Source organism: Myotis yumanensis, unplaced genomic scaffold (genome assembly GCF_028538775.1).
Source record: "Myotis yumanensis isolate MYYU_CA2020_CCGP unplaced genomic scaffold, mMyoYum1.0.hap1 SCAF_5, whole genome shotgun sequence".
Classification (NCBI taxonomy): domain Eukaryota; kingdom Metazoa; phylum Chordata; class Mammalia; order Chiroptera; family Vespertilionidae; genus Myotis; species Myotis yumanensis.
In genome coordinates, this window is record NW_027223756.1 from 76369294 (window position 1) to 76395406 (window position 26113).

At 55.2% G+C, this 26113-nt stretch overlaps 3 protein-coding genes across 3 annotated transcripts; all 3 read left to right on the top strand.

Annotated features, from left to right (window-relative positions):
* Window positions 1-286: 286 nt before the first annotated feature.
* LOC139009751 (myeloblastin-like) lies at window positions 287-4122 on the top strand. Its single transcript, XM_070413855.1, has 5 exons — window positions 287-353; window positions 633-789; window positions 2268-2409; window positions 3124-3354; window positions 3872-4122. The coding sequence occupies exons 1-5, from the start codon at window positions 287-289 to the stop codon at window positions 4040-4042; spliced, it is 768 nt and encodes a 255-aa protein (XP_070269956.1). The 3' UTR covers window positions 4043-4122.
* Window positions 4123-9257: 5135 nt separating this feature from the next.
* Window positions 9258-11706, top strand: ELANE (elastase, neutrophil expressed). Its single transcript, XM_070413856.1, has 5 exons — window positions 9258-9324; window positions 9744-9900; window positions 10199-10340; window positions 11042-11272; window positions 11433-11706. Exons 1-5 carry the CDS (start codon window positions 9258-9260, stop codon window positions 11631-11633), a joined length of 798 nt encoding a protein of 265 aa, XP_070269957.1. The 3' UTR covers window positions 11634-11706.
* Window positions 11707-14473: 2767 nt separating this feature from the next.
* CFD (complement factor D) lies at window positions 14474-16436 on the top strand. The gene is made up of 5 exons (XM_070415620.1): window positions 14474-14562; window positions 15077-15233; window positions 15331-15481; window positions 15618-15875; window positions 16222-16436. Exons 1-5 carry the CDS (start codon window positions 14505-14507, stop codon window positions 16417-16419), a joined length of 822 nt encoding a protein of 273 aa, XP_070271721.1. The 5' UTR covers window positions 14474-14504; the 3' UTR covers window positions 16420-16436.
* Window positions 16437-26113: the final 9677 nt, after the last annotated feature.

Here is a 26113-nt window from a genome sequence, read left to right on the forward strand (position 1 = left end):
CACGGAGAGCGGTGTGTGTGCCCCTCTGAGCTGTGCCCTGCTGGCCCTTGTCCATGGGACCTAGGCATGGGGTGGGCAGGAGATAGTTTCTCACACTCGCAGGGGAGTTGGAACCCTGAGCCCAATGCTCCCTGTCCCCCTGGAGTGTGGTTTGACCCCAACTCCCTGCGGCCCCAGGTTGAAAGGAGGAAGTAAGGACACCCAGTCCACGTGTGGGGCAACCCAACGGCCTCTAGGTCTTGGGCTATAAGAGGGGTTGGGGAGGCAAGGGAGCCCCCACCCAACCATGACCCAGAGCCACCGACCCTCCCAGCCTGCCCTGGCCCTTGTCTTGCTGGCCACGCTGCTGGGCGGTGAGTGGGGCCACATGTTGTCCATCCATCTGCCCAGGCCTTGCTGATTCTGGGGAATATCCACCCACAGCAGCCAGTCCAGCACCCTCACCACACAGATGGGGAGACTGAGGCAGGCCCAGGGCAGGACCCATTTGCTGCCTGGAATGAATGCCTCAAGGGGAGGGGGCAGCTCTGGGACATGGGACTCGGTGTCTGCCCAGTGCTTCCCTCCCAGGGAGGTGGGTGGGGATGCACGCAGCAGGGAGAGTGACAGCCGCTGATGCCCCTCGTTCTCAGGTGCAGCATGGGCTTCGGAGATTGTGGGCGGGCGGGCAGCTCAGCCCCACTCTCGGCCCTACATGGCGTCACTGCAGATGCTGAATGCCCACTTCTGTGGAGGCACCTTGATCCACCCGAGTTTCGTGCTGACCGCTGCTCACTGCCTGGCGAACATGTGAGTGCCCAGGTGGCCCTGCCCTGGGTCTGATGGGGGAGGCCCTGCCCTGGGTCTGATGGGGAGGCCCAGTCCTGGGTCTGAGGAGGGGAGATGGCCCAGCCCTGGGTCTGATGGGGGAGGTGGCCATGCCCTGGGTCTGATGGGGGAGGTGGCCCTGCCCTGGGTCTCATGGGGGAGGTGGCCCTGCCCTGGCTCTGAGGGAGGAGGTGGCCCTGCCCTGGGTCTGATGGGGGAGGTGGCCCAGCCCTGGGTCTGATGGGGGAGGTGGCCCTGCCCTGGGTCTGATGGGGGAGGTGGTCCTGCCCTGGGTCTGATGGGGGAGGTGGCCCTGCCCTGGGTCTGATGGGGGAGGTGGCCCAGCCCTGGATCTGATGGGGGAGGTGGTCCTGCCCTGGGTCTGATGGGGGAGGTGGTCCTGCCCTGGGTCTGATGGGGGAGGTGGCCCAGCCCTGGGTCTGATGGGGGAGGTGGCCCAGCCCTGGGTCTGATGGGGGAGGACCAGTCCTGGGTCTGATGGGGGAGGACCAGTCCTGGGTCTGATGGGGGAGGTGGCCCAGTCCTGGGTCTGATGGGGGAGGACCAGTCCTGGGTCTGATGGGGGAGGACCAGTCCTGGGTCTGATGGGGGAGGTGGCCCAGTCCTGGGTCTGATGGGGGAGGTGGCCCAGCCCTGGGTCTGATGGGGGAGGTGGCCCTGCCCTGGGTCTGAGGGAGGAGGTGGCCCTGCCCTGGGTCTGAGGGAGGAGGTGGCCCAGTCCTGGGTCTGATGGGGGAGGTGGCCCTGCCCTGGGTCTGAGGGAGGAGGTGGCCCAGTCCTGGGTCTGATGGGGGAGGTGGCCCAGCCCTGGGTCTGATGGGGGAGGTGGCCCTGCCCTGGGTCTGAGGGAGGAGGTGGCCCAGTCCTGGGTCTGATGGGGGAGGTGGCCCAGCCCTGGGTCTGATGGGGGAGGTGGCCCAGCCCTGGGTCTGATGGGGGAGGCCCAGTCCTAGGTCTGATGGGGGAGGTGGTCCTGCCCTGGGTCTGATGGGGGAGGTGGCCCTGACCTGGGTCTGAGGGAGGAGGTGGCCCTGCCCTGGGTCTGAGGGAGGAGGTGGCCCTGCCCTGGGTCTGATGGGGGAGGTGGTCCTGTCCTGGGTCTGATGAGGGAGGTGGCCCAGTCCTGGGTCTGATGGGGGAGGTGGCCCAGTCCTGGGTCTGAGGGAGGAGGTGGCCCTGCCCTGGGTCTGAGGGAGGAGGTGGCCCTGCCCTGGGTCTGAGGGAGGAGGTGGCCCTGCCCTGGGTCTGAGGGAGGAGGTGGCCCTGCCCTGGGTCTGAGGGAGGAGGTGGCCCTGCCCTGGGTCTGAGGGAGGAGGTGGCCCTGCCCTGGGTCTGAGGGAGGCTGTAACTGAGGGAGCTGCATCTGGTGCTCAGGGTGCCCATGGGGTAAGGAAATGGGTGGATGAGGGGAGCAAACAATAAGCACCCTGACCTCTCAGGCCCATGGCCCTGGTGAGGGTGGTGCTCGGGGCCCACAACCTGCGGAACGCCGAGCCCAGCCAACAGAAGTTCTCCGTCACTCGCCAGTTTTCCAACAACTATGACCCAGAGCTGAAGCACAATGACATTCTCCTACTGCAGGTGGGTGGGCGGAGCCCGCAGGGCCGGTAATTACTCCTTCAGTCACTTTTAGCAAACACGTACTGAGCACCTACTGTATGCCAGGCCCCTGCCGGTGCTGGGACATAGCCTGGTATACAGTAGGCCTGGTAAGGAGAGGGCCATTCAGACAATAGCCCCACAAATGGCTGCCCCACCTGCCTTTGACCTGGCTGTGCCCCTTGCCCGGCACCCATCCTCCCAACATCCTCACCCCCCACCTCAGCGCCAACCTCACCTTCTCAGCGAGAGCTCCCCTCACCCTAGTGCAAAGACAGCCACCCCTCCCCTGATGCACGGTTCACCATCTCGCCATTTCCCTCGACAATGCATCTGTCATTCTCCTGGCCTCTCCCACTCCCTGTAAGGTCAGCTCCCTGAGGGTTTAGTGGAGGACTAAGCATACAGTTGGCACTCAATAAGCGCTTTGTGAGTGGATGAAAACCACAGTGACAAATGCTGCAAAAGGGAGGCCCATGGTGTCAGAGAATGTAAAACAGCCCTGGTGGGGTTTGGAGGATCAATCAGAACAGGCTCCCTGGAGGAGGTGACCCTGAGGTAGAACCTGAGAGTGAGTGGGAGGGGGCCCAGAGGAGGCACTTTGGGGTGGTCAGGACGTGAGTGGATGTGAGAGGGGGGTGGCTATGGGGCCTGGAGACAGGATCTCACTGCCCACCTCCTCTCACTCTGCCCCAGCTGGACCGCCCTGCCAACCTCACCGCCCAGGTCGCAGTGGCGCAGCTCCCGGAGCAGGACCAGCTGCTGCCCCACGGCACCCAGTGCCTGGCCATGGGCTGGGGCCGCCTGGGCACCATGGAACCATTGCCCCAGGTCCTTCAGGAGCTGAACGTCACCGTGGTCACCTTCCTGTGTCGGCCAGAGAATGTGTGCACCTTTGTCCCCAGGCGCAAAGCTGGCATATGCTTTGTACGTACCTGCCCAACTGCCAGTGCCCTGGGCCTCTTTGGATGGCAGAGAGGGCTCCAGGAGCTGCCCACAGGAGGGAGGGCGGGGGGGTGGCAGCAGTTCAAACCCACCTCCTCCCCACTGAGCAGCTGCAGGCTGTGCCTTGGTCTCCTGTCGGGAAGAGGGGCGCACCCATCGTGAGGGCTCAGCAAGGGATGGAGAACAGCCTCGGCTCCCACAGGCACCCAGGGGTGCTCATGTCGTACCCGGTGGCCTTGGTGGGTCTAGGGATTCTCCCACTCCGGGGCCCCCTCTCGGACCCGCCCAGCTCACTCCAGGGGTCCAGGGGAATAGCAGGGGCCGTAAATGCCCACCCGCCCCCCCGAGTGGCCCATCTCCCTCTGTCGCCCACGTGCCTGAAAGAGAATTCCGCACTGGAAACACGTTACCGCTAACTGGCATTGGGCTGCCACCAGCTTCACTTTGCCCGACGCGGCCACATCCGGGGTGATGACCAGCCTGTTCCCGCCCTTCCCAGGGGGACTCTGGCGGCCCCTTGATCTGCGACGGCGTCCTCCAGGCCGTGGACTCCTTCCTCGTTCAGGAGTGTGCCAACCGCCAGTACCCGGACTTCTACGCTCGAGTTGCCCTCTATGTGGACTGGATTCAGTCTGTGCTGAGAAGTGTGGGGGGTGAGGGCAGCCCCTGAGCCCCTTCCCCCGGGTCCCCCCACAGGCTGAGGCCAGAGAACAAGCCCTAATGGGGGGAAGGGAGCCGGTGCCCGGCCTCACGGTGACGTCAATAAAAACTGAAACCCTCCTCTGGCTCCTGTCTGTCCTTCCCACGTGGGGAGAGTGGCCCACGGTCCCCAGCATCCAAATCTCCAGACCCCAGGCGTTGGAAGGGGGTTTGGAGCAGAAGCCTAGAGCCAGTGTGGGGCCCGGGTCACAGTGGGTCCCCTCCCCCAGCGCCCACAGACTTGGGTGGAATCCAGCCCCACCAGTGCGGCCCGGCAAGCCGATGCCCATCTCTGCGTCTCCGTTTCCTTGTCTGGAAGAGGGAGCCACCGCAGACATTTCCCAGAACGGACACGTCTGTCCATCCATCTGTCCCTGGGCATCTATTCCTGCTTCTCCATAGTGTGGGCTCTGTGTCTCCAGCTCGGGGGCTGCCGGAGGACCGGGCTGTCATAACACGAGTGCTGCCCAGCAACGAGGCTCAGTGGTTGAGCGTCACCTATGAACCATGAGGACATGGTTCCACTCCCTCCCGGTCAGGGCACATGCCCAGGTTGCGGGCTCGATCCCCAGTGGGGGGCGTGCAGGAGGCAGCCGATTAATGATTCTCTCTCATCATGGATGTTTCCATGTCTCTCTCCCTCTTCCTTCCTCTCAGAAGTCAATACAGATGTATTTAAAAAATAATAATAACATGGAGTGCCCAGGCCTGTGGGGCTCCTGACTCAGCTGGGGGCCGGCAGAATGGCTGTTAGGGAGGCTTCCTGGAGAAGGCAGCTGTGCCTGAGCAGGAGCATGAAGGGAAAAGCACCCCCCACCCCCAGGGAGGCTCATCAAGTGCAGAGGAACAGGAAGGGTTCAGTGTGGCTGGAATGGAGATGCCCAAGGGGCTGGGGAAGGAGCGTTCAGGCATGTGGCGGGGCTGGAGTATGCAGGGCCACAGACATGAATGGGGGGCAGTGGGGGCTAGCGAAGAGCCCTGAGGACAGGAAGAGGTAGAGATCATTGGCCAGCAGGCGAGTAGCCATGGGAATGAGGCTCAGAGAGAGGGCCAACCTGCTCACAGGACATACGGGACCTGGAAGGAAGCTCTTTCCTTATTGCTTTCTTCTCCCACCGCCTGGTGTCAGCATACAATTCAATAAGAGTGAGAACTCCAGGCCTGCCCCTTCTGCAACTCTGTTACACCTTAGCCCAGGGTAAGTGCTAGGACTGGTCTATGGCAGCGGCAGCAGAGCACATCTGCGCTAAGACAGGGGACACAGCTGAACCCTGGGAAATGCACGCTGAGCGGCAGGGCGGTGCTGGGGGTTCCCTGCACTTCCCAGGGGCTCAAGGCAGGGAAGTGGTTTCTACAAAAACCCCACAGCGCTGGGGGTGAAAGAGGTTTGCTAGAGCAGCGGTTCTCAATCTGTGGGTCGCGACCCCTTTGGGGTCGAACGACCCTTTCACAGGGGTCGCCTAAGACCACCGGAAAACACATATATAATTACATATTGTTTTGTGATTAATCACTATGCTTTAATTATGTTCAGTTTGTAACAATGAAAATACATCCTGCATATCAGATATTTACATTACGATTCATAACAGTAGCAAAATTACAGTTGTGAAGTAGCAACGAAAATAATTTTATGGTTGGGGGTCACCACAACATGAGGAACTATATTAAAGGGTCGCGGCATTAGGAAGGTTAAGAACCACTGTGCTAGAGCAAGGGTCCTCAAACTACGGCCCGCGGGCCACATGCGGCCCGCTGAAAACATTTATCTGGCCCGCCAGGTGTTTTTGCCACCGCTGTGTGCATAGGAATTTGTTCATGGTTTTTTTTTAAACTATAGTCCAGCCCTCCAACGGTCTGAGGGACAGTGAACTGGCCCCCTGTTTAAAAAGTTTGAGGACCCCTGTGCTAGAGGGAGTGTAGGGAACAGAAAGGCCCACAAAAATCCAACAAGAGATGTTTGCTAGTTTTGTGGGCTCATGTGTGAAAGGTGGCTCAGGTAAGCTCTGCACCGCAAAGATCAAACCCAACACTGGGAGCTGAGGATCAGGGGTCGGGGACCCTGGGGAGGATTCAGGAAATGAGGAGCCCATGAGAATAACAAGCAGGATGGTCAGGCATGCAAATCGGAAGGCCTCAGGGAGCAAGGGGTCCCCCCCTACGCCCCAGGGGTGTGTGGGTCTGTGCTGCTCGGGGCCACAGGCAGGGGGAGCCAGTCCCTGCAGCTCAGAGGTGCCCAGTCTCCAGTGGTGGGAGAGATACTCGAATCACTGTTTCCTCCCTGCAGGGTAACTCGGGTCTATAAAGTGCAGGTGTCTTATTTGGAAGATGCGTTACTCATTACGCAGGTGTGGCCAGTGTTACCACGACTCTGCAGCGGAGCAGTTTGCCACCCAGCCTGGAGGTGGTTAATGGTTAACATCATTTTCTTATCTAAGAACTTGGCCAACGTTCATTCACCTCATCTTGGGATAATCCTATACAATGGAGTCTATTGTTATAACTTCCCTTTTACAGACAAGGAAACTGGGGCACAGACGGTTAAGTCAGTGGGTTAAGTCAGTGTCCTCAAGTTATGTAGAAGGCAAGTGGCCAAGCAGGATAGGAACCCAGAGTGGAACCCAGAGGCTTGACCACTATGAGATGTGTGTACCCAGTATACAGGTGATGCTCAATAAATGCAACTTTGATTAAATGGGGTCTCCCTGTCTGAGCCACAGCCTCCCCCACACCCCACCAAGACATGGCTTCCTCCACTCTCCCTCATCCCTGGACTGGAAACAGGGCTGTGTACACAGTAGGTGCTTACTAAATGCTCTGTGGCAAATTTAACACAATGGGGTGGGGACCCTGCCAAGCAGGTAGGAGGGCAGGTGACATGTATCCGATGAAGGGAGGGATGAGGGTGAGCACTGAGCGCCTGCTGTGTGCCAGGCTCTGGGAAAGCAGGGCCATCACCCTCAATGATGAGATATGGGGGTTCCTTTGCCTGTGGCCACAAATGGAGTGGGAGGCCCAGGGACAAGCAGGACTCCAGCCCTGGCTCTGGGTGTCCTCCATGCCCCCACCCACTTGTTCCTGCGATGGATCCGTTGGTTGCCCCCCATGAACCCTGCTCCTGGTCAGGAGAACGTTGCTTCTTGCGACAGCCTTGGCTACAGCCGTTGGAGCTGGAGCATCTGGGGGAGGTGGGAAGAGGAACAGGGCCAGGGGGTGGGGGCTGGGCCCTGGGGGCCCTTCTCCACTGTTTGGCCTGAGTTCTTCCACAGCCCCAGACAGAAGCTCTCAAGCTTCACTGGACATCCATGGTCCAGCCCCCTGGCCCGGGCAGGGTTCCTTTCCCGGGCTGGAGAGGGGGTCTGTGAAACCCCAGGAGGTGGGGTTCGGGGCGGCCGGGGATTCTTTCCCAGAACCTCTGCTGGTGACCTGAGACTAATAGGGCCCCGGGTGGGGATGAGTTCCCCATTGTGAGCAATCGCCAAAGGGAGGTTGGAAGGCCAGGCCAGGAGAGGGAGACCCCAGCCTCAGGGAGGCGGGCAGCAAATCATCATCCAGCTGCGAATTGTGGGGGCCTGAGTTCAAACCCCAGCTGCTCACCATGTCACTGGGTAGCCACTCCTGGGGGAGGCCTCGTTGTGCATCAGCTTCCTCATCTCAGATGGGAACCGAGCAGCCCCCCGTCGCCCCTGTGAAACGTCAGGACCGAGCTGGGTGCCCCGGCCCGATTGTGGTGCTCTGGGGAGACCGAGGCATGCGCGGCAGCCGCCACTCTGGGCCCAGGGTGGCCAGATTTGGCAAAAATACAGGACACTCAGTTACATTCGAATGTCAGGTAAATAATGGCTAACTTTCTAGATAAGTACAATATTTGGAACATAGTTATACTAAATAAATTGTTTTTTTAAAAAAACACTCAGCGGGGGCTGGGAATCTGCACAGGAACCGACTGGTGAAGCCCAGCACCGCACTGCAGGGGCGCCCAGGCCCTGCGCCCCACCCAGGCCCAGCAGCAGAGGTGCTCGGGGTCCTCTTGCTTGTCACGGGGACTCCAAGGAGAGTTCTGTGGCCCTGGAAAGAATGGCGCTATCGTGTCCGTCTTAAACGGGGCCTCGTCAGGAAGCAGTCTGGGAGTGCCCGGTCATGGCCACCTCGTGAGGATGTGTGGCAGGTGGCTCTCAGGCAAAATGCGGAGTCTGGACCATCCGTGTGGCCGCTGTGCAGAGGGGGTGACAGCTCCAAACTAGAACGGAGCTGCTCTCCGCACACTCCCCCAGCGCAGTGTGATGAGGGCGGCCAGTCCACGTGTGAGCGGTGGGTTTGAAGAGAAGGGACGGTTTTGCTCGCTCCGTTTGTCCTGGGGCTGCTCAGGCTGAACAGTAGGTGGCCGCTGTTTTCAAGGAACCAACCCCACGTGGCTGGTTTGGCTCAGAGCTTGTTGCATCCCTGGCAGTGAGTGCCTCTTGGTCTGGAAAGTTAACGTGTCTCCTAACACCCACAGCTGGGACATCCTCTCTGCAATAATGAATTGTGTTGGTTTTACATTAAAAGAGAATATCTCATCACTAGAGTTTGCCGGTGTTGGATTGTTCCCACTGTGAGGTTCTTAAGCTTTTTTTGCTTCATAATTAATATTAAAGCAATTCATGTTAGAGATCCTTTCAATATGAAAGGTTTGTAATGGAGGCATAGCATTTTATTGTTTATAATAAAAATCATCTATGCAGAAAAAAGCAAACACTCATAGACACAGACATCAGTATGGTGGTTACCAGAGGGAAGGGGGTTCGAGCGAAGTAAAGGGGTCAAATATTTGGTGACAGAAGATTTGACTTTGGGTGGTGGGCACACAAGGCAACATACAGATGATGAATCAGAACTGTACGCTTGAAACTTACATAATTTTATTAAGTGATTTCACCCCAATACATTTAGTTAAAAAGAAAAAAATAATTTTTTAAAATCTGACTTTCAAATTTGTGCCCTGAATTTTATCTGGAGCCAACCCAGGCCCCTGGCACCCATCCCCCCTGTTCTTGCCATCATCACCCTCATCCATTCCTGGGGGTGGAGAAAGGAAGTGGGGACACCTGGCCCTGCGGTGGGGCAATGCAACGGCCCCCGGGCTTTGGGCTATAAGAGGGCCAGGTGGGTGCAGGGGACAGAGACACTGGAGCCCCCGCTCAACCATGACCCAAAGCTGCAGACCCTCCGGCCCGGCCCTGGCCTCCATCCTGCTGACCGTGCTGCTGGGTGGTGAGTGGAGCCACACGTCTGTCCATCCATCTGTCCCTGGGCATCCATTCCTGCTTCTCCACTTATGCCCTTGACTTAAGTGGTCCCCTTCTCCTCACGGGAAGGGGTGGCTGGGATGAGGAGACCCATTTCCAGAGGAGGAGACTGAGGTTCAGAGTGGTGAGGGGCCCAGGGAATCCAGGGGGGGGGGGGGTCAATGGGCAGGCTCTGGGGACTCCAAAGCCAAATGAAGCTCAGATCTAGCTGTGCCCTGGCAGGAGGCGGCGGCTTCCTCTCCATACCTCAGTTTCCCCATCTGGCAACAAGGACGAAAGAATCCTGACCCAGAGGTTCTGGGTGGGAGTTCAAGGGCCAACTGGCCCAGTGGGGTAGGGCTCCTCCATGACACTCACCACCACGCTCCCCCTGACTGTCTCCAGGCCCCGTGCTGGCCTCCGAGATCGTGGGTGGCCGGCAGGCCCGGCCCCATGCGTGGCCCTTCATGGTGTCCCTGCAGCGGCGTGGAGGCCACTTCTGTGGCGGCACCCTGGTGGCCCCGAACTTTGTCATGTCGGCCGCGCACTGTGTGAATGGCATGTGAGTGACTCCCGAGCATACCTTCCCTCTTTTCTCCATTCCCACATCTGTCAAAGCAAGTCGGGGTGGAGGGGGTGGGGAGTGAGACCAGGGTCTGGGCCCCTCCAGGGCGCCCCCATTAATACACCTTCTTCACCAGGCCGAAGTGCGGGCATTCAGCCCAGGAGCCCAGAGATCTGTTCTGGGTGGTGAGGCCACACGTGGGCCTGGGCCTGGGCTCGCTGAGCTCTGGGGTCTCTCTCCCACCCCCAAACCCAAGAGCCACCTCGAATCACCTCCTGCACCCACTTTGCTGCAGAAACTTCCAGACAGTGCAGGTGGTGCTGGGGGCACACAACCTGGGCCGGCGCGAGCCCACCAGGCAGGTGTTCAGCGTCCAGCAAGTCTTTGAAAACGGCTTCGATGCCCAGCGGCTGCTGAACGACATCGTGCTTCTGCAGGTGGGAGGCCAGCCCGGCGGCCAAGGGGTGCCCGGGGCGGGGAAGGGATGCCCACGCGGGTGTAAAGGCCCGGGGCCCGAGGCGTGGGGAGGGCACAGAAGGGGCGACAGACCGGGGGTCCCACCTGGCCCTAACGGGGCAGGTCATCCCTGTGCCTCCGTCTCCACCTGTGTGACCTGGGAAAGAAGCCCCACCTGGCAGGGTTGGTGAGCGCGTGAACAAGAGGATGCAGAGTGCTCGGAGCGCTGTCCATCCACAGGCTGTTGTGATGATTCGTGCCCTGTGGCCGAGGGCAGGGACAGTCCCTGTCTTTGTGAACTGGGGCCAAGTTCCCCACATTCAGACTGGGGGAGGCTGGAGGGAGAAACCGTCCCTCCCCCCCGGCTGGCAGAGCTATGATTACTCTCTGTCGTGCTCCAGAACAAGGGTTTTGTTGTTGGTGGTGTTGGCCACAGTTTGGTACCTACTGTTCACTGCACTCAAGACATGTTCAAGTTCACCCTGAGCCACTGTGGCTGCGTCTCCTGCACAGACGGGGAAACGGATGCTCAGGGTGGGGAGCGTCTGGCAGGGTGGCCACGCTGCCCCATAAAATCCCAGAACTATCCTGGGGCCTCCGCTGGGGAAACAGGCCCAGGACGGGGAGAGTCGGCACCCGCTGCCCCATGTGACTCTCTGATGCTCTGTCCTGCCCACTGCAGCTCAACGGGTCAGCCACCATCAACGCCAACGTGCAGGTGGCCAGCCTGCCGGAGCAGGACCGAGGTGTGGGTAACGGGGTACGGTGCCTGGCCATGGGATGGGGTCGGCTGGGCACAAACCAGCCACCACCCAGAGTCCTCCAGCAGCTCAACGTGACCGTGGTGACAGCCCTCTGCCGCCCCACAAACGTGTGCACCCTGGTGCCGCGCCGCCGCGCGGGCATCTGCTTTGTGAGTACCTGCCACCCCCCTCTCAGCTCCCGCCCCACTCCTCCCCGGGCCACAGCAACCAGGACTGCAAGCCAGATGCCAGGAGGACTTCCCAACCCCGAAGGGAGGCAGGCGGGGGGCCCTGAGAGCCTAGCCCCCTAACCTCACCTGCCCCGCACAGGGGGACTCCGGCGGGCCCCTGGTCTGCAACGGGCTGATCCACGGGATCGACTCCTTCATCAGAGGAAGCTGCGGCTCCGGCTCCTTCCCAGATGCCTTTGCCCCCGTCGCGCGGTACGCAAACTGGATCAACTCCATCATCCGCAGCCACAGTGACCGCCCTCCTCTCCACCCCAGGGACCCTGCAAGTAGGAGCCACTAGCAAGGGCTGCCCCGTCACCCCACCTCACCTGCCCCTGGCCAGGCCTGTCCATGCTGCCTTATGCAGCATCTGGCAGAATAAAAACCTTCTCTGTTTTGTAGAATGTGTCTGGGTGTTTGTTGGTTGTGCAACTGGGGATTGAAAGTAGTTAGGAGAAACAGATCCAGAGACAGAGAAGCATCGATCAGACCCGCAAACCTCAGAGCAGCGGTTCTCAACCTGTGGGTCACGACCCCTTTGGGGGTCGAACGACCCTTTCACAGGGGTCGCCTAAGACCATCGGAAAACACATATATAATTACATATTGTTTTTGTGATTAATCACTATGCTTTAATTATGTTCAATTTGTAACAGTGAAATTGGGGGTCACCACAACATGAGGAACTGTATTAAAGGGTCGCGGCATTAGGAAGGTTGAGAACCACTGCCTCAGAGGGAAGGTAGGGGAGGGTGGGGGTAAGGGGGAGAGATCAACCAAAGGACTTATATGCAAGCATATAGGCCTAACCAATGGACACAGACAACAGGGGGGTGAGGGCATGAGTGGGGGGATGGAGGGTGATGTGGGGACAAGGACACATGTGCAATAACTTAATCAATAAAGAAATTAAAAAGAAAGAAAAAGTAATTAGGAGAGTGTTTGGGGCATCTCACAAGTATGCTGCCACCAGGTGGCAGCAAAACCAGGGCATTGGGGTCAGAAGTTCCTTCCCCTCCTGGCACAAAAGGATGCCACTTGCCATTTCTGGTTTCCCTCCTATAAAACGCATTCACACATGATTAAGTTAGAGTTACAAGTGGCCATGACACAAGTCGCTGTAGCAGGTGTTTGCTGAGTGCTCACCGGATGCAGGAATCAACCTCAGTCTTCGCAAGTGTTGGCTCATCTCCGGCCCCTGAGGCGGGTCCCATCAGTGCCATGTGTTACAGAGAAGAAGCGGAGGTGCAGAGAGGCGAAGCCCTTCTCAGGAGCCTGAGTTCGAGTCCCAGCTCTGACTTTGGGCAACTTGGCGGCTGCCTCTGAACCTCTGCGTCCCTGTGGGGAGGAGTGAGTGCTGTCTGGGAAGGGTGCAGCCAGGGACTGGGGTTCACTGGTGACAGAGACAAGCCCTCCCCCAACTCCCCAGCCCTTCGCTCTGACAAGTGGGGAGGCGCAGAGCAGAAGATTCCCCAGGCATCCCCCAGCCTCGGTGGGAGTTGCTGCCCTGGCCGGGGAAGCGGGGGGGGGGGGGGGGGGGGGGCGGGGGGCGCATGACTGACTTGTACCCTCTTTCGTCTTCCTGGTCCCATGAGGAGCCCTCTGGGGCCACGGGTGGGGACCACAACAGGCATGGCCTCTGCCATCATGCAGCCTAGAGTCTGACGATGGGGGAGGAGATAGTCAGCCAAGCAAACAAATAAATGAGTGGAGTGACAATAGGTAACACCCCAACACACACACACACACACACACACACACATGCACACACGCACCATGAGTTTGGGATAAATCTTTCCCTCTCTGTCCCCTGGTCCCAAATGCCCTCCCTCTGGAGCTCAGCCCCCTGGGTTCCCCTCGGGGCCTCTGCCTTGGCTGTTTCTCTGCCTGCTCTGCCTGCAGGCGCTCCCCTTACCCAGCTGCCCCCAGGTGCCAGCTGCTCAGGAAGGTGCCTAGCTGCCCTGCTTTTCCCACTTAATACTACACCCAGGCGGCCTTCCCTTGTCCACACAACATCTGGAGATGTTCAGGGTTGTTTATGGAACCACACCATCTTCCTAGGTCATTTCCAAATTTTGTTGCAATTTTGAACATTCTTACGTAATCCGGACTCCCATCTCCTCATGGGCATTCATTCAGAACTTCTGATTTTAATAAGGAAACTGTTAGGATCTAACAGATCACATTTGTTATTTTCTATAGGTATGAAATAGTCTGATGTGAGGAGAAAAAAAAAAAAATGAGGGGAAAGTATTGTGCACTGTTCCCACTGGGGATATTCAAGGTCTGCCCCACCCCTCTGGTCCCAGCACCTGCCGCCACCTTTCTTCTCTTCAGAACCTGGGAGGGGGCCTGTGATCCAAGCTCAGCCAATCAGAGGCAGCCTGCGGACACTGGTGTCATGGGGAATTGGAGCAGGAGCCCACTGAGCCACTGGGCTGAGTCTGGGGTTCCTGGGGCCACAACAGGGGAGCCTGGTGAGGAGAGAAGCCATCCAGGAGGAAGGGGGAAACTAGTGGCAAAGACCTGACATTGTTCAAGGCCCCTGGGTCACGCCACACCTGAAGGCAGACCTGAACTTCCCATTAAAATTTCCTTGTTGAAGGCACGGTCTTTCCAGCTGCCCCTACACAGCACCTTTCCAACATTCCACTGGTTGGGGTGTCAGGACCCAAAGGCACAGCAATGGCAACAAGGTGTAGGGTGACTCTATTCCCTCCCCCACCCAATTTCCCCTCCAAGTTGGAGAAGGAAGACAAAGGAGGGAGGTGCAGGAAAAAGAAAAGAAAAGAAAAACACGAGGAAGTGGGTTGTTTACACGCTGTGGCCTCCAGCGGCTGTTGTGAAACTTGAGGGCTGGAAGGGCACTGTGGGAGACTTGGCTGAGGGGCTCCATCCCTCGGCTCTGCTCCTGCATCCCGAGGGGTTGCTCCCCACACCAGGGTCAGCTCTGGGCTAGGTACCCAGAGGCAGGAGGCAGCCCTCAGGGTGCAAAGTCCAGCCGAAGATAACCTCAGCGCGAGGTGGGCGGAAGCAGACTGGCGGGCTCCCCTTGACCCAGCTGGGCCACTGCCATTGGGCAGATAGGGCCAGTGGGAGCCGCCCCGCCTCCCCCTCTCATAAGAGTGTCCCAGGGCCCCGCCTTGGTCAGTGTCGAGGCCACAGCAGCACCATGACAGACCTCTCCGTGCGCCTGGCGGCTCTGATCCTTCTAGGAGTGGCCCTGTGTGGTGAGAGTGGACCTGGGACTGGGCTGACAGCAGGGGGGCACCAGGCTGCGGGGTGGTCAGCCATGGGGCCCCCTCCATCAGGCAGAAAGGACTGTCCCCCAGCCCACTAGATAGGCAGAAAGGGGGCAGCGCCCAGGTGAATGGAAGGCTCTGAAAGTCGGGGGATTCTCAAAACTTGGGTCTGAAATGAAAGCTTTCCGCGCAGTGAGAACGCGCAGCTCTGCAGTGAGAACGGGCAGCCCGCGTGTTCAGTGGCTGCCAGGGGTGTTGGTTTGGTCTACCCCACTTTTCTTATGTTTAAATCAAAACTGTTAGGCTCAGTGTATAGAATGGAATTTGCCCCGGACCCTGCTGCTCCCTATTGTTCCCCCAAGCAGCTGAATTGATGACCCTGGGGTGGGGGCTCCAGTGATGAAATTCCAGGTCTGAGGGGGGCTGGGGTGGCCTGAGGGGGCCTCTGAGGGCTGGGCTGCCGTCACCCGTGGAGTCCTCACGCCCACCTGCCTGCACCCAGTGGCACAGCCCCAGGGCCGGATCCTGGGCGGCAGCGAGGCCAAGCCCCACGAGCGGCCCTACATGGCATCGGTGCAGGTGAACGGCACGCACGTGTGCGGCGGCTTCCTGGTGGCTGAGCAGTGGGTGCTGAGCGCAGCGCACTGTCTGGAGGACGTGTGAGTGGTGGTGGCGGGGGCGGGGGAGGGCACACGGGGCCGGGGATGTGACTGGGTGGGGCTGGGGACGTGGAGCTGACATGGACCCCTGCCCCAGCTCCAGGCCCAATGAGACGGTGACGGTGCTCCTAGGCGCGCACTCCCTGTCGCAACCTGAACTCTCCAAGCGCCGGTATAATGTGTCCCGAGCAGTGCCCCACCCGGGCAGCCGGCCGGAAACCATCGACCACGACCTCCTTCTGCTGCAGGTCGGCCAAGCCTGGCTGCACGCGCCCCCCAACCCTGGTGCCCACCTCCCCCTGCCGGTCCCACAGAGTCTAGCCTCAGTCCCTCCTGCTGCATCCTCTCCCTGCAGCCCTGACACCCGCCTCCCCCCACCCGCAGCTGTCTGAGAACGCCACTCTGGGCCCCGCCGTGAAGCTCCTGCCCTGGCAGCACGAGGACCGCGAGGTGGCCGCTGGCACGCGCTGCGACGTGGCCGGCTGGGGCGTAGTGAGCCACACGGGCCGCCGGCCCGACCGCCTGCAGTACTTGCTCCTGCCCGTGATGGACCGAGCAACCTGCAACCTGCGCATTTACCACGACGGCACCATCACTGAGCGCATGATGTGCGCCGAGAGCCACCGCCGGGACAGCTGCAAGGTGTGGGGCGGGGCGGGGCCGGGTGGACCAGGGCCCGCTGAAGAGGGGCGACCCTGAGGGCGAGGGCAATGGGGCGGGGCCTCGGAAGGTGGGCCCCATAAGAGGGGTGGGGCTGGGAGAGGGCGGGGCACTGAAGTGTGGGGTTTGGAGGGCAGGGATGGGGGCCTGCGGTGGTGGGTGGGGCCTGGGGAGATTGACACACGGGGGGCGGGGAGTCAGGTTTGGGTTGGAGGGAGAGGAGCGGGAACTGCAGGGGTCGAGCTTGGGGTGACACTGGAGAGCCTGGGGACTCTTGGGGGATTGGTGGGGGGAGATAAACACCCCCTCACGGCCCTTTCTCACCTAGGGTGACTCTGGGGGCCCTCTCGTGTGCAACGGCGTGGCCGAAGGCGTGGTCACCTCAGGATCCCGCGTGTGTGGCAACCGCAAGAAGCCGGGCATCTACACCCGGGTGGGCAGCTACGCGGCCTGGATCAATAGCGTTATGGATGGAGGCGCGGTCTCCGAAGGGGAACCTGAGGGGCAGGGTCACGAGGAGCAATAAAGTCATTCACTCCTGCATCCCATCAGACTTTATTTCATTTTTTCCTCTTTCTATTCTGTTTATTTATTCGTTTTAAGATCCCACATATACGTGAAACTATATGGTGCTTGTCTTTCTCTGTCTGACTTGTTTAATTTAGCGTAATCCCCTCTCGGACTAGGTCCATCCACGCTGTTGCGAATAACAAGAGTTCATTCTTTCTCGTGGCTGAGTAATGTTCCATTGTCTATGCACCACGTTTTCTTTATACGTTTGTCTATCGATGGGCGCTTAGGTTGTTTCGTGTTTGGCTGTTGTAAATAATGCTGCCATGAACACAGGGATGTAAATGTCTTCAGCTAAATATCCAGAATGCGGGGCCATACGGCAGCCCTATTTTTAATGTGAGGAAATTCCATCCTGTTTTCTACAGTGGCTATAGCAGTTTACAGTCCCACCAACAGTGCCGACGATTCCCTTTTCTCCACACCTCACCAACACTTGCTGTTTGTTGATTTGTTATTATTTTTTAAATCCTGTTACAACCACTTTCTTGAATTGATTTTAGAGAGTTAGGAAGGGGGAGAGAGAGAAACATTAATGTGAGAGAAAAACATGGATTGATTGCCTCCCATATGCGCCCCTGGGAATCAAACCGGTGACCTTCGGGCGCATGGGACAACTCTCCAACCAACTGAGCAACACTGGCCAGGGCATGTTTGTCGATTTATTGATGAGAGCCATTCTGACAGGTATGAGGTGGTGTCTCATTGTGTTGTTTGGGGTTTTTTCATCTTCACCCGAGGAGTGAGAATATTTTTCCACTGATTCTTTTATTTTTCATTTTTTAAAAAAAATATTTCTATTGATTTCAGGGAGGAAGGGACAGGGAGAAAGAGATAGAAACATCAATGATGAGAGAGAATCACTGATCGGCTGCCCCCTGCACGCCCCTTGACTGGAATTGAACCTGGGACCCTTCAGTCCGCAGGCCAGCGCTCTATCCACCTAGACAAACCGGCCAGGGCTCCATTGATTCTTTTAGAGAGAGTGGGAGAGAGGAAGGTGGGGGTGGAGAAGGGGGGGAGAGAGAGAGAGAAAGAGAGAGGGAGAGAGAGAGAGAGAGAGAGAGAGAAACATCAATGTGAGAGAGACACACCTATTGGTTGCCTCCCACACTCACCCCGACAGGGGGAGAGGGGCAGGCAGAGATGGAACCTGCAACCCAGGTATGTGCCCTTGACTAGAAATAGAACCTGAGACCTTCCCTTGTGCAGGCCAACATTCTAACCCAGCCGTGGGCAAACTACGGCCCGCGGGCCAGATCCAGCCCGTTTGAAATGAATAAAACTAAAAAAAAAAAAAAAAAAGACCGTACCCTTTTATGTAATGATGTTTACTTTGAATTTATATTAGTTCACACAAACACTCCATCCATGCTTTTGTTCCGGCCCTCCGGTCCAGATTAAGAACCCATTGTGGCCCTCGAGTCAAAAAGTTTGCCCACCCCTGTTCTAACCACTGAACCACGCTGGCCAGGGCTCTTATTTTGGTTTTGATTCACATTGATGATTGGTGACCTGAGCATCTTCATATGTCCGTTGGCCATCTGTATGTTCTTTCTGGAGAAATTATTATTTAGGTCTTCTGCCAAATTTTTAACTGGATTGTTTGTTTTATGATGTTGAGTTATATGAGTTCTTTACATATTTTGAATATTAACCCCTCATCAGATAAATCATTTTCAAATATCTTCTTCCATTCAGTAAGTTGTCTTTGTTTGTTGTTGATGGTTTCCGTTGCTGTGCAAAACTTGTTTTTGTTTTGTTTTGTTTTGTTAATTCTCATCTGAGGATATTTTCCCATTGATTTTTAGAAAGAGTGGAAGTGAGAGGGAGAGACAGAGAGAAACATCGATGTGAGAGAGACACTTTGATTGGTTGCCTCCTGCATGCACCCTGACCAGGGCTGGGGAACCTGCAATCACGGTACATGCCTTGACCGGAATTGAACCCTGGACCGTTCACTCCACGGGCCAACGTTCATTGAGCCAAACCTGCTAGGGCTGCAACACTTTTTAGCTTGATGTAGTACCGTGTTTCTTTTTTCTTTTGTTTTTCTTACCTGGGGGAACATATCCAAAAAGATATTGATAAGAGTGATGTAGAAGAGTTTACTGCCTATGTCTTCTAGTTTTATGATTTGGGGTTGTACATTTTAGTCTTTAATCCATTTTGAATTTATTTTTGTGAGAAATCAGCTGATAGCCTTATGGGATTTCCTTTGTATGTAATTCTTTTTTTCCCTCTTGCTGCCTTGAAAATTGTCTCTTTATCTTTAACTTTTGCCATTTTAACTACAACATGTCTTGGTGGGGTCTCTTTGGATTCATCTTGTTTGGAACTCTCTGTGCTTCCTGCACCATGATATCTGCTTTCTTTCCCAGATTAGGAAAGTTTTCAGCCATTATTTCCTTTAAAAAATTATTAGAGAGAAATACATTGATTGTTGTTCCTCTTATTTATTATTCCTGCATTCATTGGCTGATTCTTGTATGTGCCCTGCAGACCAGAGATCGAACCCGCAACCTTGGCATATCCTGAAGACACTCTAACCATTTAAGCTACCTGGCCAGGGCCCAGCCATTACATCTTTAAGTAAAGTCTCTGTTGTTTTCTTTCTTTCTTCTCCTTTTGGGATCTCTATAATGTGAATGTTGGAGTGCTTGATGCTATCCCAGAAGTCCCTTAAACTATCCTTGTGTTTTTCAATTATTTTTTTCTTCTGTTCTGAATAGTTGTTTTCCACTAGTCTGTCTTCCAGGCCACTGAGCCATTCTTCTGTGTTAGCTAATCTGCTGTTAATTCCTGCTAATGTGGTTTTATGACCACCTGACGTTTGTAGGCAAATTAGCTATAATTTCACGCTGAAGTTGCTAGAGGGCCAGACCATTATAAATGTCTGAATAGCACAACGTACCTAAGTATCGTTGCTGATCAAGTTCATCCTATCATGTTGATGGCGTATCCCAATGGAGATGGCTTCTTCCAACAAGACAATGCGCCATGCCACGGTGCTTGTATTGTGCAGGAATGGTTTCAAGAACATGAGGGAGACTTTACCTTGCTTAGGTGGCCCCCACAATCACCAGATCTCAATCCAATTGAGCATTTGTGGGATGAAGTTAAAAGAGCCATCAGGCAGCTGGTTCCACAACCATCAAATCTCACAGAACTGGACAGTGCTATTTATCAGGCATGGTGTCAGATTCCTCGCATCACCTTTCAGCATCTCATGGAGTCAATGCCAAGAAGAATCACCACAGTACTGATGGCAAAAGGTGGCCCAACAAAGTACTGATGGGGTGGTCATAATAATCTGACCAGTCATAATAATCTGGCCACTCAGTGTGTATATATATAATTTTTTTTTTTTTTGCAGAGAGGAAAGGAAAGGGATAGAGAGTAGGAACATTGATGAGAGAGAAACATAGATCAGCTGCCTCCTGCACGCCCCCTACTGGGGATGTGCCCACAACCAAGGTACATGCCCTTGACCAGAATCGAACCTGGAACCCTTCAGTCCGCAGGCCAACGCTCTATCCACTGAGCCAAACGGGTTAGGGCAAGTTATTGTATTCTTTAGGTCTGCTTGGCTCTATCTTATACTTTCTAATTCTTTGTTGAAGTTCTCCCTAAGTTCCTCTATTTTACTCAAGTTTGGAAAGCATCCTTATGACCACTCCTTTGAAATCTTTTTTTTAGTGGACTTATTATAATTTACAGTTTGTATATTGTTTTACATCGTCTCTATAAAATTGTGTGCTCTACTTTACCTTGTTTCATGAGCACTTTCCTGTGAGTATTTCTAGTTAGTATTTTAATAATCATGTCACATTTCTTTGTGTCAGTGCATCATACTACTTAAACATCACTCTGTTCTGTTATATACTTGGTTCCGAAGAGGTTCTCAGTATGTATTTGTTGAAAGAATGCACGAATATCACAAACTTATATTCTGGGCATCTTTTCAATATTTCAAACTAAGGGGCAGAAACATTTTCCTCCTACTCTTCTAGGCTCTTTGGCTGGTCTAATCAAATTGGCATAAGATAGGTTAACAGGAGAAAACCAAATTTAATTATGTACTATGGAGGGGGGAAAGAGGGGCCCATGGAAAGTAACCTCATAGGGTGGCCTGATTATAAATTCCTAAGTGGGCAGGTCATGGTGAGTAGTCAAGCCCAGGCCTATAACTACTTCTACTTCTTCTTCTCCTTCTTCTTCTCCTTCTTCTTCTTCTTCTTCTTCTTCTTCTTCTTCTTCTTCTTCTTCTTCTTCTTTAGGGAGCATCTGCTATTTTACTTTTAAAAAACATTCAATTGTTTCTTTTTAAGTAAAAAAAATATATATATATGCACATGGTTTAAAAAATTCCCTAAGCAACATAGAAGGTAGAAAGTGAAAAGCCTTCCTTTCATTCCAGTCCTCCCTCTACAACTTCTTTAGTGAAAAGTTTTAAGCCAGCCCTGTCCATCTAGGGCAGCGGTTCTCAACCTGTGGGTCGCGACCCCTTTGGCGGTCGAACGACCCTTTCACAGGGGTGGCCTAAGACCATCCTGCATATCAGATATTTACATTATGATTCATAACAGTAGCAACATTACAGTTATGAAGTAGCAACAAAAATAATTTTATGGTTGGGTCACAACATGAGGAACTGTATTTAAAGGGCCAGAAGGTTGAGAACCACTGCCTAGGCCAGTGATGGAGAACCTATGACACGCGTGTCAGAGGTGACACGTGAACTCATTTTTTTGGTTGATTTTTCTTTGTTAAATGGCATTTAAATATATAAAATAAATATCAAAAATATAAATCTTTGTTTTACTATGGTTGCAAAGATCAAAAAATTTCTATATGTGACACGGCACCAGAGTTAAGTTAGGGTTTTTCAAAATGCTGACACGCCGAGCTCAAAAGGTTCGCCATCACTGGCCTAGGGCATCTCCTTTGAATTCCTTATCAGGCAAATTATTAAATTATTTACCTTTTTCTGGAGATTTTTCTTGTTCCTTCAGTTTAGAGATATTCTGTCATTTATTTTGTTTGCTTTCTATGTGATTTTTAAAAAATATCAACTAGACAAAGTAGCTGTCTCTCCCAGTCTCAATAAAGTGGCCTGATGGAGAAGCGGCCGCTGTTTGGTCAGCATGTGCCGCTGGTTTTGGGAAGCTGGTGGGAGCCAAAGGTGTGGGGCACTGGCCACTAAGCTGGAGTGGCCCTGAGGCCCTGTCCATCCTGTTTGCTTGCTTTGTTCGGAGGCGACCTTGCAGGCAGACCAAAGTCCGCGGATAGAGCTTCTGCTGCCTTCTAGAGGTAGAGGGATGTAAACAATGACACTCATGGCCCCGCTGACCCCGCCATCTGGGAGAGTTCCTGCAGTTCACTCTCCAATCTTCTCTGTACGTTCTCTCTCTCCTTTGTCGTTTAGAAAGTGGTCTGGCATAGAAGCGACCACTGTGTAGGTGTTACGTGTGGGTTTTGCAGTTTAGGAAGTTGGTTGGAGCTGGGCAGGCATTGTAACACCTGGGGCTCCGGCCTGTGGACCTGAGTGACTCCCTGGCAGGGAGGCTAGGTGTGCAGGTGCCACCAGCCCCGTTGTCCCTTTGTTCAGAGGCAAAAGGCTCCAGGCAGTGTAGATGGGAGCCTCCTGTGCTGACCTTGCAGGCCAAATCCCCTGAATAGAGCTCCTGCCGCCCCATGGTTCTTTGGCCTCTGATTAGGTGAGTTCAGCTGCTCCCTTGCTGCTGCCATTAGAGCACACGCTGCAGGACACAGACAAGCCAGACCCAGGGGTGGCGGAATCCGCAAATAAAAGTACCTGCACCAGTAATGCGGTGCCAGGAAGTGACAGGAGGGCTGAAAGGTGGTGAACCTGGTTGGGGGGACCTTGAGGTGAAGGGGAAAAGTGGGGAGATCTGACACCATTCATGAGGGGCTGGTTGCCAGGCACCTCTCCATGCCTTGGCCACACGGTGGCGCCCTAACCCCTCCCTACCAATAGAGAGGACGCCTGTCCCCTTGGTCTGGTTAGTGTCCAGCTCTCCTTTTGCTTCCCAGATGGACTGTGAGGGCCTATGTGTGCAAGCCCCTGCTCCGGGCTGAGATCTAGGTGTACAGAGACTCTAAAGTTGTGCTTTATTGCCCTAACCGGTTTGGCTCAGTGGATAGAGCAGACTGAAGGGTCCCAGGTTCGATTCCTGTCAAGGGCATGTGCCTAGGTTGGGGGCACATCTCTGGCAGGGAGTGTGCAGGAGGCAGCTGATCGATGTTTCTCTCTCATCGATGTTTCTAACTCTCTATTCCTCTCCCTTCCTCTCTGTAAAAAATCAATAAAATATATTTTAAAAAATAAAATAAATAAAGTTGTGCTTTATGGCCATGTCGCAAATTGGGAAATAGGCTGGGAGAGGTCATGTGGTCACACAGAAGCTACTGGGCAAAGTCTGAATTCGAACCCAGAGCCATGGCCCCTGCGTTCATTGGCATTTCCTGGGCTGAGATGGCCATAGAAAGAGATTGACGGGTGTCCCTGAGCAGCCACACAGCTCTGCCCTGCCCTCCTTCTGGGCAATGACAGGGAGGTGACAGAGGGCAGAACCCAGGCCCCCAGGCCCTGTGCCCCTTTTCCTGCCTGGATGTGGGGCCATTAAGTCCCCATTAGTTAAGCCTAGTCCCCAAGGGCATTCATAACTTCCCTTTTGTTGAAAAAGAGAAGGAGGGTCTAAAAGGTGAAGTTGGGTGTCCCACTGGGGATGGGCAGTTGGGATTGGGACCTGTGGGAGGGTTTTGTTTTTGTACATGGAGCATTCATTTATACACAAGAGTTTATTGAGCTAATCCCGTGTGCCTGGCCCTGGGCTGGGCGCTGTGGGCACAGCTGACTCCCAGTCCTGCTCATACGAGCCGGTCATGTACTCTGCTGCCTGGGATCTGACTGATCAGGCTTTCCTATGACGGTGTGAGGTCCTCCTCAGCACGCTCATGAGTTTCGTAAGGAGTTGTACACATCTGATAAAGGGAACGAGAGACGTCACTGCTGGTCATCTGCACCCAAGGCTCAGTCACTCAATAGGCATTTCCTGAATGAAGTGATGATGCCAGGGAGTGGCTTGGAAATGGGGAGGGAGGAGGATGCCTAGATTTAGCAAATGAAAACACAGGCTGGCTAGTTACATGGGACTTTCAAAAACCAAATACATTTTATATTTTATCTGTCCCAGGTGACACTTGGGACAGACTTACACTAAGAAAGTATTCAGCCCTAACTGGTTTGGCTCAGTGGATAGAGCGTCAGCCTGCGGACTGAAAGGTCCCAGGTTCGATTCCGGCCAAGGGCATGTACTTTGGTTGCGGGCACATCCCCAGTAGGTGTGCAAGAGGCAGCTGATCGATGTTTCTAACTCTCTATCCCTCTCTCTTCCTTTCTGTAAAAAATCAATAAAATATTTTTTTTTTTTAAAAAAAAAGAAAGTATTCACCGTTCATCTGAAATTCACATTTACTGGGCATCCTGCCTTTTATCTGACAACACTGGTGGGGGTTACAGATGGACTGCTCCCTGTCCAGGGGCTGATGACTGATGAAGCTGGGCCAGGTTTCCTCCACCTGGAAGGGGGATGGGGAGAGGCAAAAGGGGGTGCAGCCTTGGGGGGGTCACAGGAGGTTCACCCCCATCCTGAGGTCAATGGGAGCCACAGAAGGTTCCAGAGATGTTTGGGAGGAGGAGGTGGGTTGTGAGGAGAGGAAGGCTGGAGGCCTGGGAGTACCGTGGACACCAAATCGAGAAGGGATGAGTATCTTCCAAACCCAAGGCACAGGCTCCAGCCTCGCAGCCGCTGAGGCCCTGGTTTCCTCGTCCATAATCAGGCCCAGGGCCACTGGCCCTAAGGAGGCTGAGGATTCGGTGCACAGAGAACACTTGCAGCCTGATGCAGTCACACTGTCATTGTCGACCCCAGAGGCAGGAACCATGAACTGTGTGAACTGAGCATCCCAATGACTCCAGGTGGGGGATGGGTTGCGGGGCAACAGGACATCTTAATCTGCAGATGCTCCCCCCAACATTCTTTCTAGGGGCCCATGGCAGGCAGGCTACCCCATGTGCCCCCCATTAGCCAATGCTCCCGGGCAGCCTGGCACGTTTTGCCCACTAGGCCCGCAGAGCAAGTTACGAGGTGTTCTGGTGGCCGCTGCAAAACAGACCCCCTGGACTTACTGACATGGAGCCCCTACGTCACTTGTGCTCAGCTTCTGCGGGTTGGGAATCGGGAGGCAGGTGGCTTGCCCCTCCTCCACCACGTCCAGGTGACCTGGGGTGACGTGCAGGTGTCTTCACTCCCCTTGGGTCCGGGCTGGGGAGACTCTGAGTAGGTACGTGGCCAAATGAGGTGCAGATGACATGACAGTAAAAGGACTCCACCCACCTCAACACGCAGATGGCACCGAAGTGGAGTCACGGGTGAGGCTTGGGTGGGACAGACCTGGGGAAACACCTTTGAGGAGAGAAGGCCAATTGTTCCTACTTCCCAAACAGCCATGAATCTGCTCCTAATTCTGAGTTAGAACAAGTGATTTACAGACATTTCCTCCACTGGCTCATGATGGCTCCGTCCCTCGGGCGGTGACCCCTCAGCCAGGTGTGCCTCCCCCAGAGAGCTGCCCTGGGGGATCCCCATTTCACTGAGGGCAGTGGGGAGTGATGGCCAGCAGCCCTCACCTGGCCAAGGGTCAGCTTCCCACTCCCGTCCCGCTGCTGGCTCAGAGCTCCAAGTCCCTGTGGAGAGCACCAGCTAGACCACACTGGTCACACTTAGGACTAGACACTGTCTGAGTCCTGTAGCCATGGGTAGGCGGGCTTTCAACATGTCCCCAGCCCAGGTAAGGGGCTCCCTGAGCTCCCGCCATCCTGAGAGGCCAAAAAGCGCCTGTGCAGTGGTGAAGGCATTACCTCCTGTGGGGTGCCCACCCGGCCTGCTTCCCTTGAGCTTCCAGAAGAAAAACATGAGAACTAATTACCACTAAGGTAGGCCACTGCATCTTCCTCGGGGGGCTGGGGAGGGGGGCGGAGAGGGGACATAATCAGAGGTAGTGCCTGCTGGTGGCAGGGGGTGGGAACCTGAGCAGCTCTGGGTTGGAGGCTGGGAGGGAGAGACAAATACAGAGCAAGAAGAGAGACACACACTCAAAGACAGACGAGGCAGACACCCACCCACCTACAGAGAAACAGGGCAGGCCAGGCACAGTCCTTACCCTCAACCAGCCTGCTGCTCCCTTCGGGACCCCTGTGCTGGCATACACTAGGCGCTCCATAAATGCTGACAGAGCAAGAGAGCACACATATGGGCACATAGAGACAGAACTGCCCAGAAACACGATGGGGGAGGGGAAGCCAGGATTGGGTGGGACTTGGGGGGCCCTGCTGGGTGATGCCCACCACATGGCCAAGTACCTGCCACCCTATACAGCTGAACGTTTACTGGGCCACCTGGGTCAGAGCCACTTGCATGAGCAGGTACAACATCGGTAGATACAGGTGAGGAAACTGAGGAAAATGCCTGGCTGGTGTTACCAGCAGCAACCGCTGGACACCCAACAGGTTCAAGTGGGACATTTTATTATTTTTTAAAATGTTTTTAGAAAGAAAGGAAGGG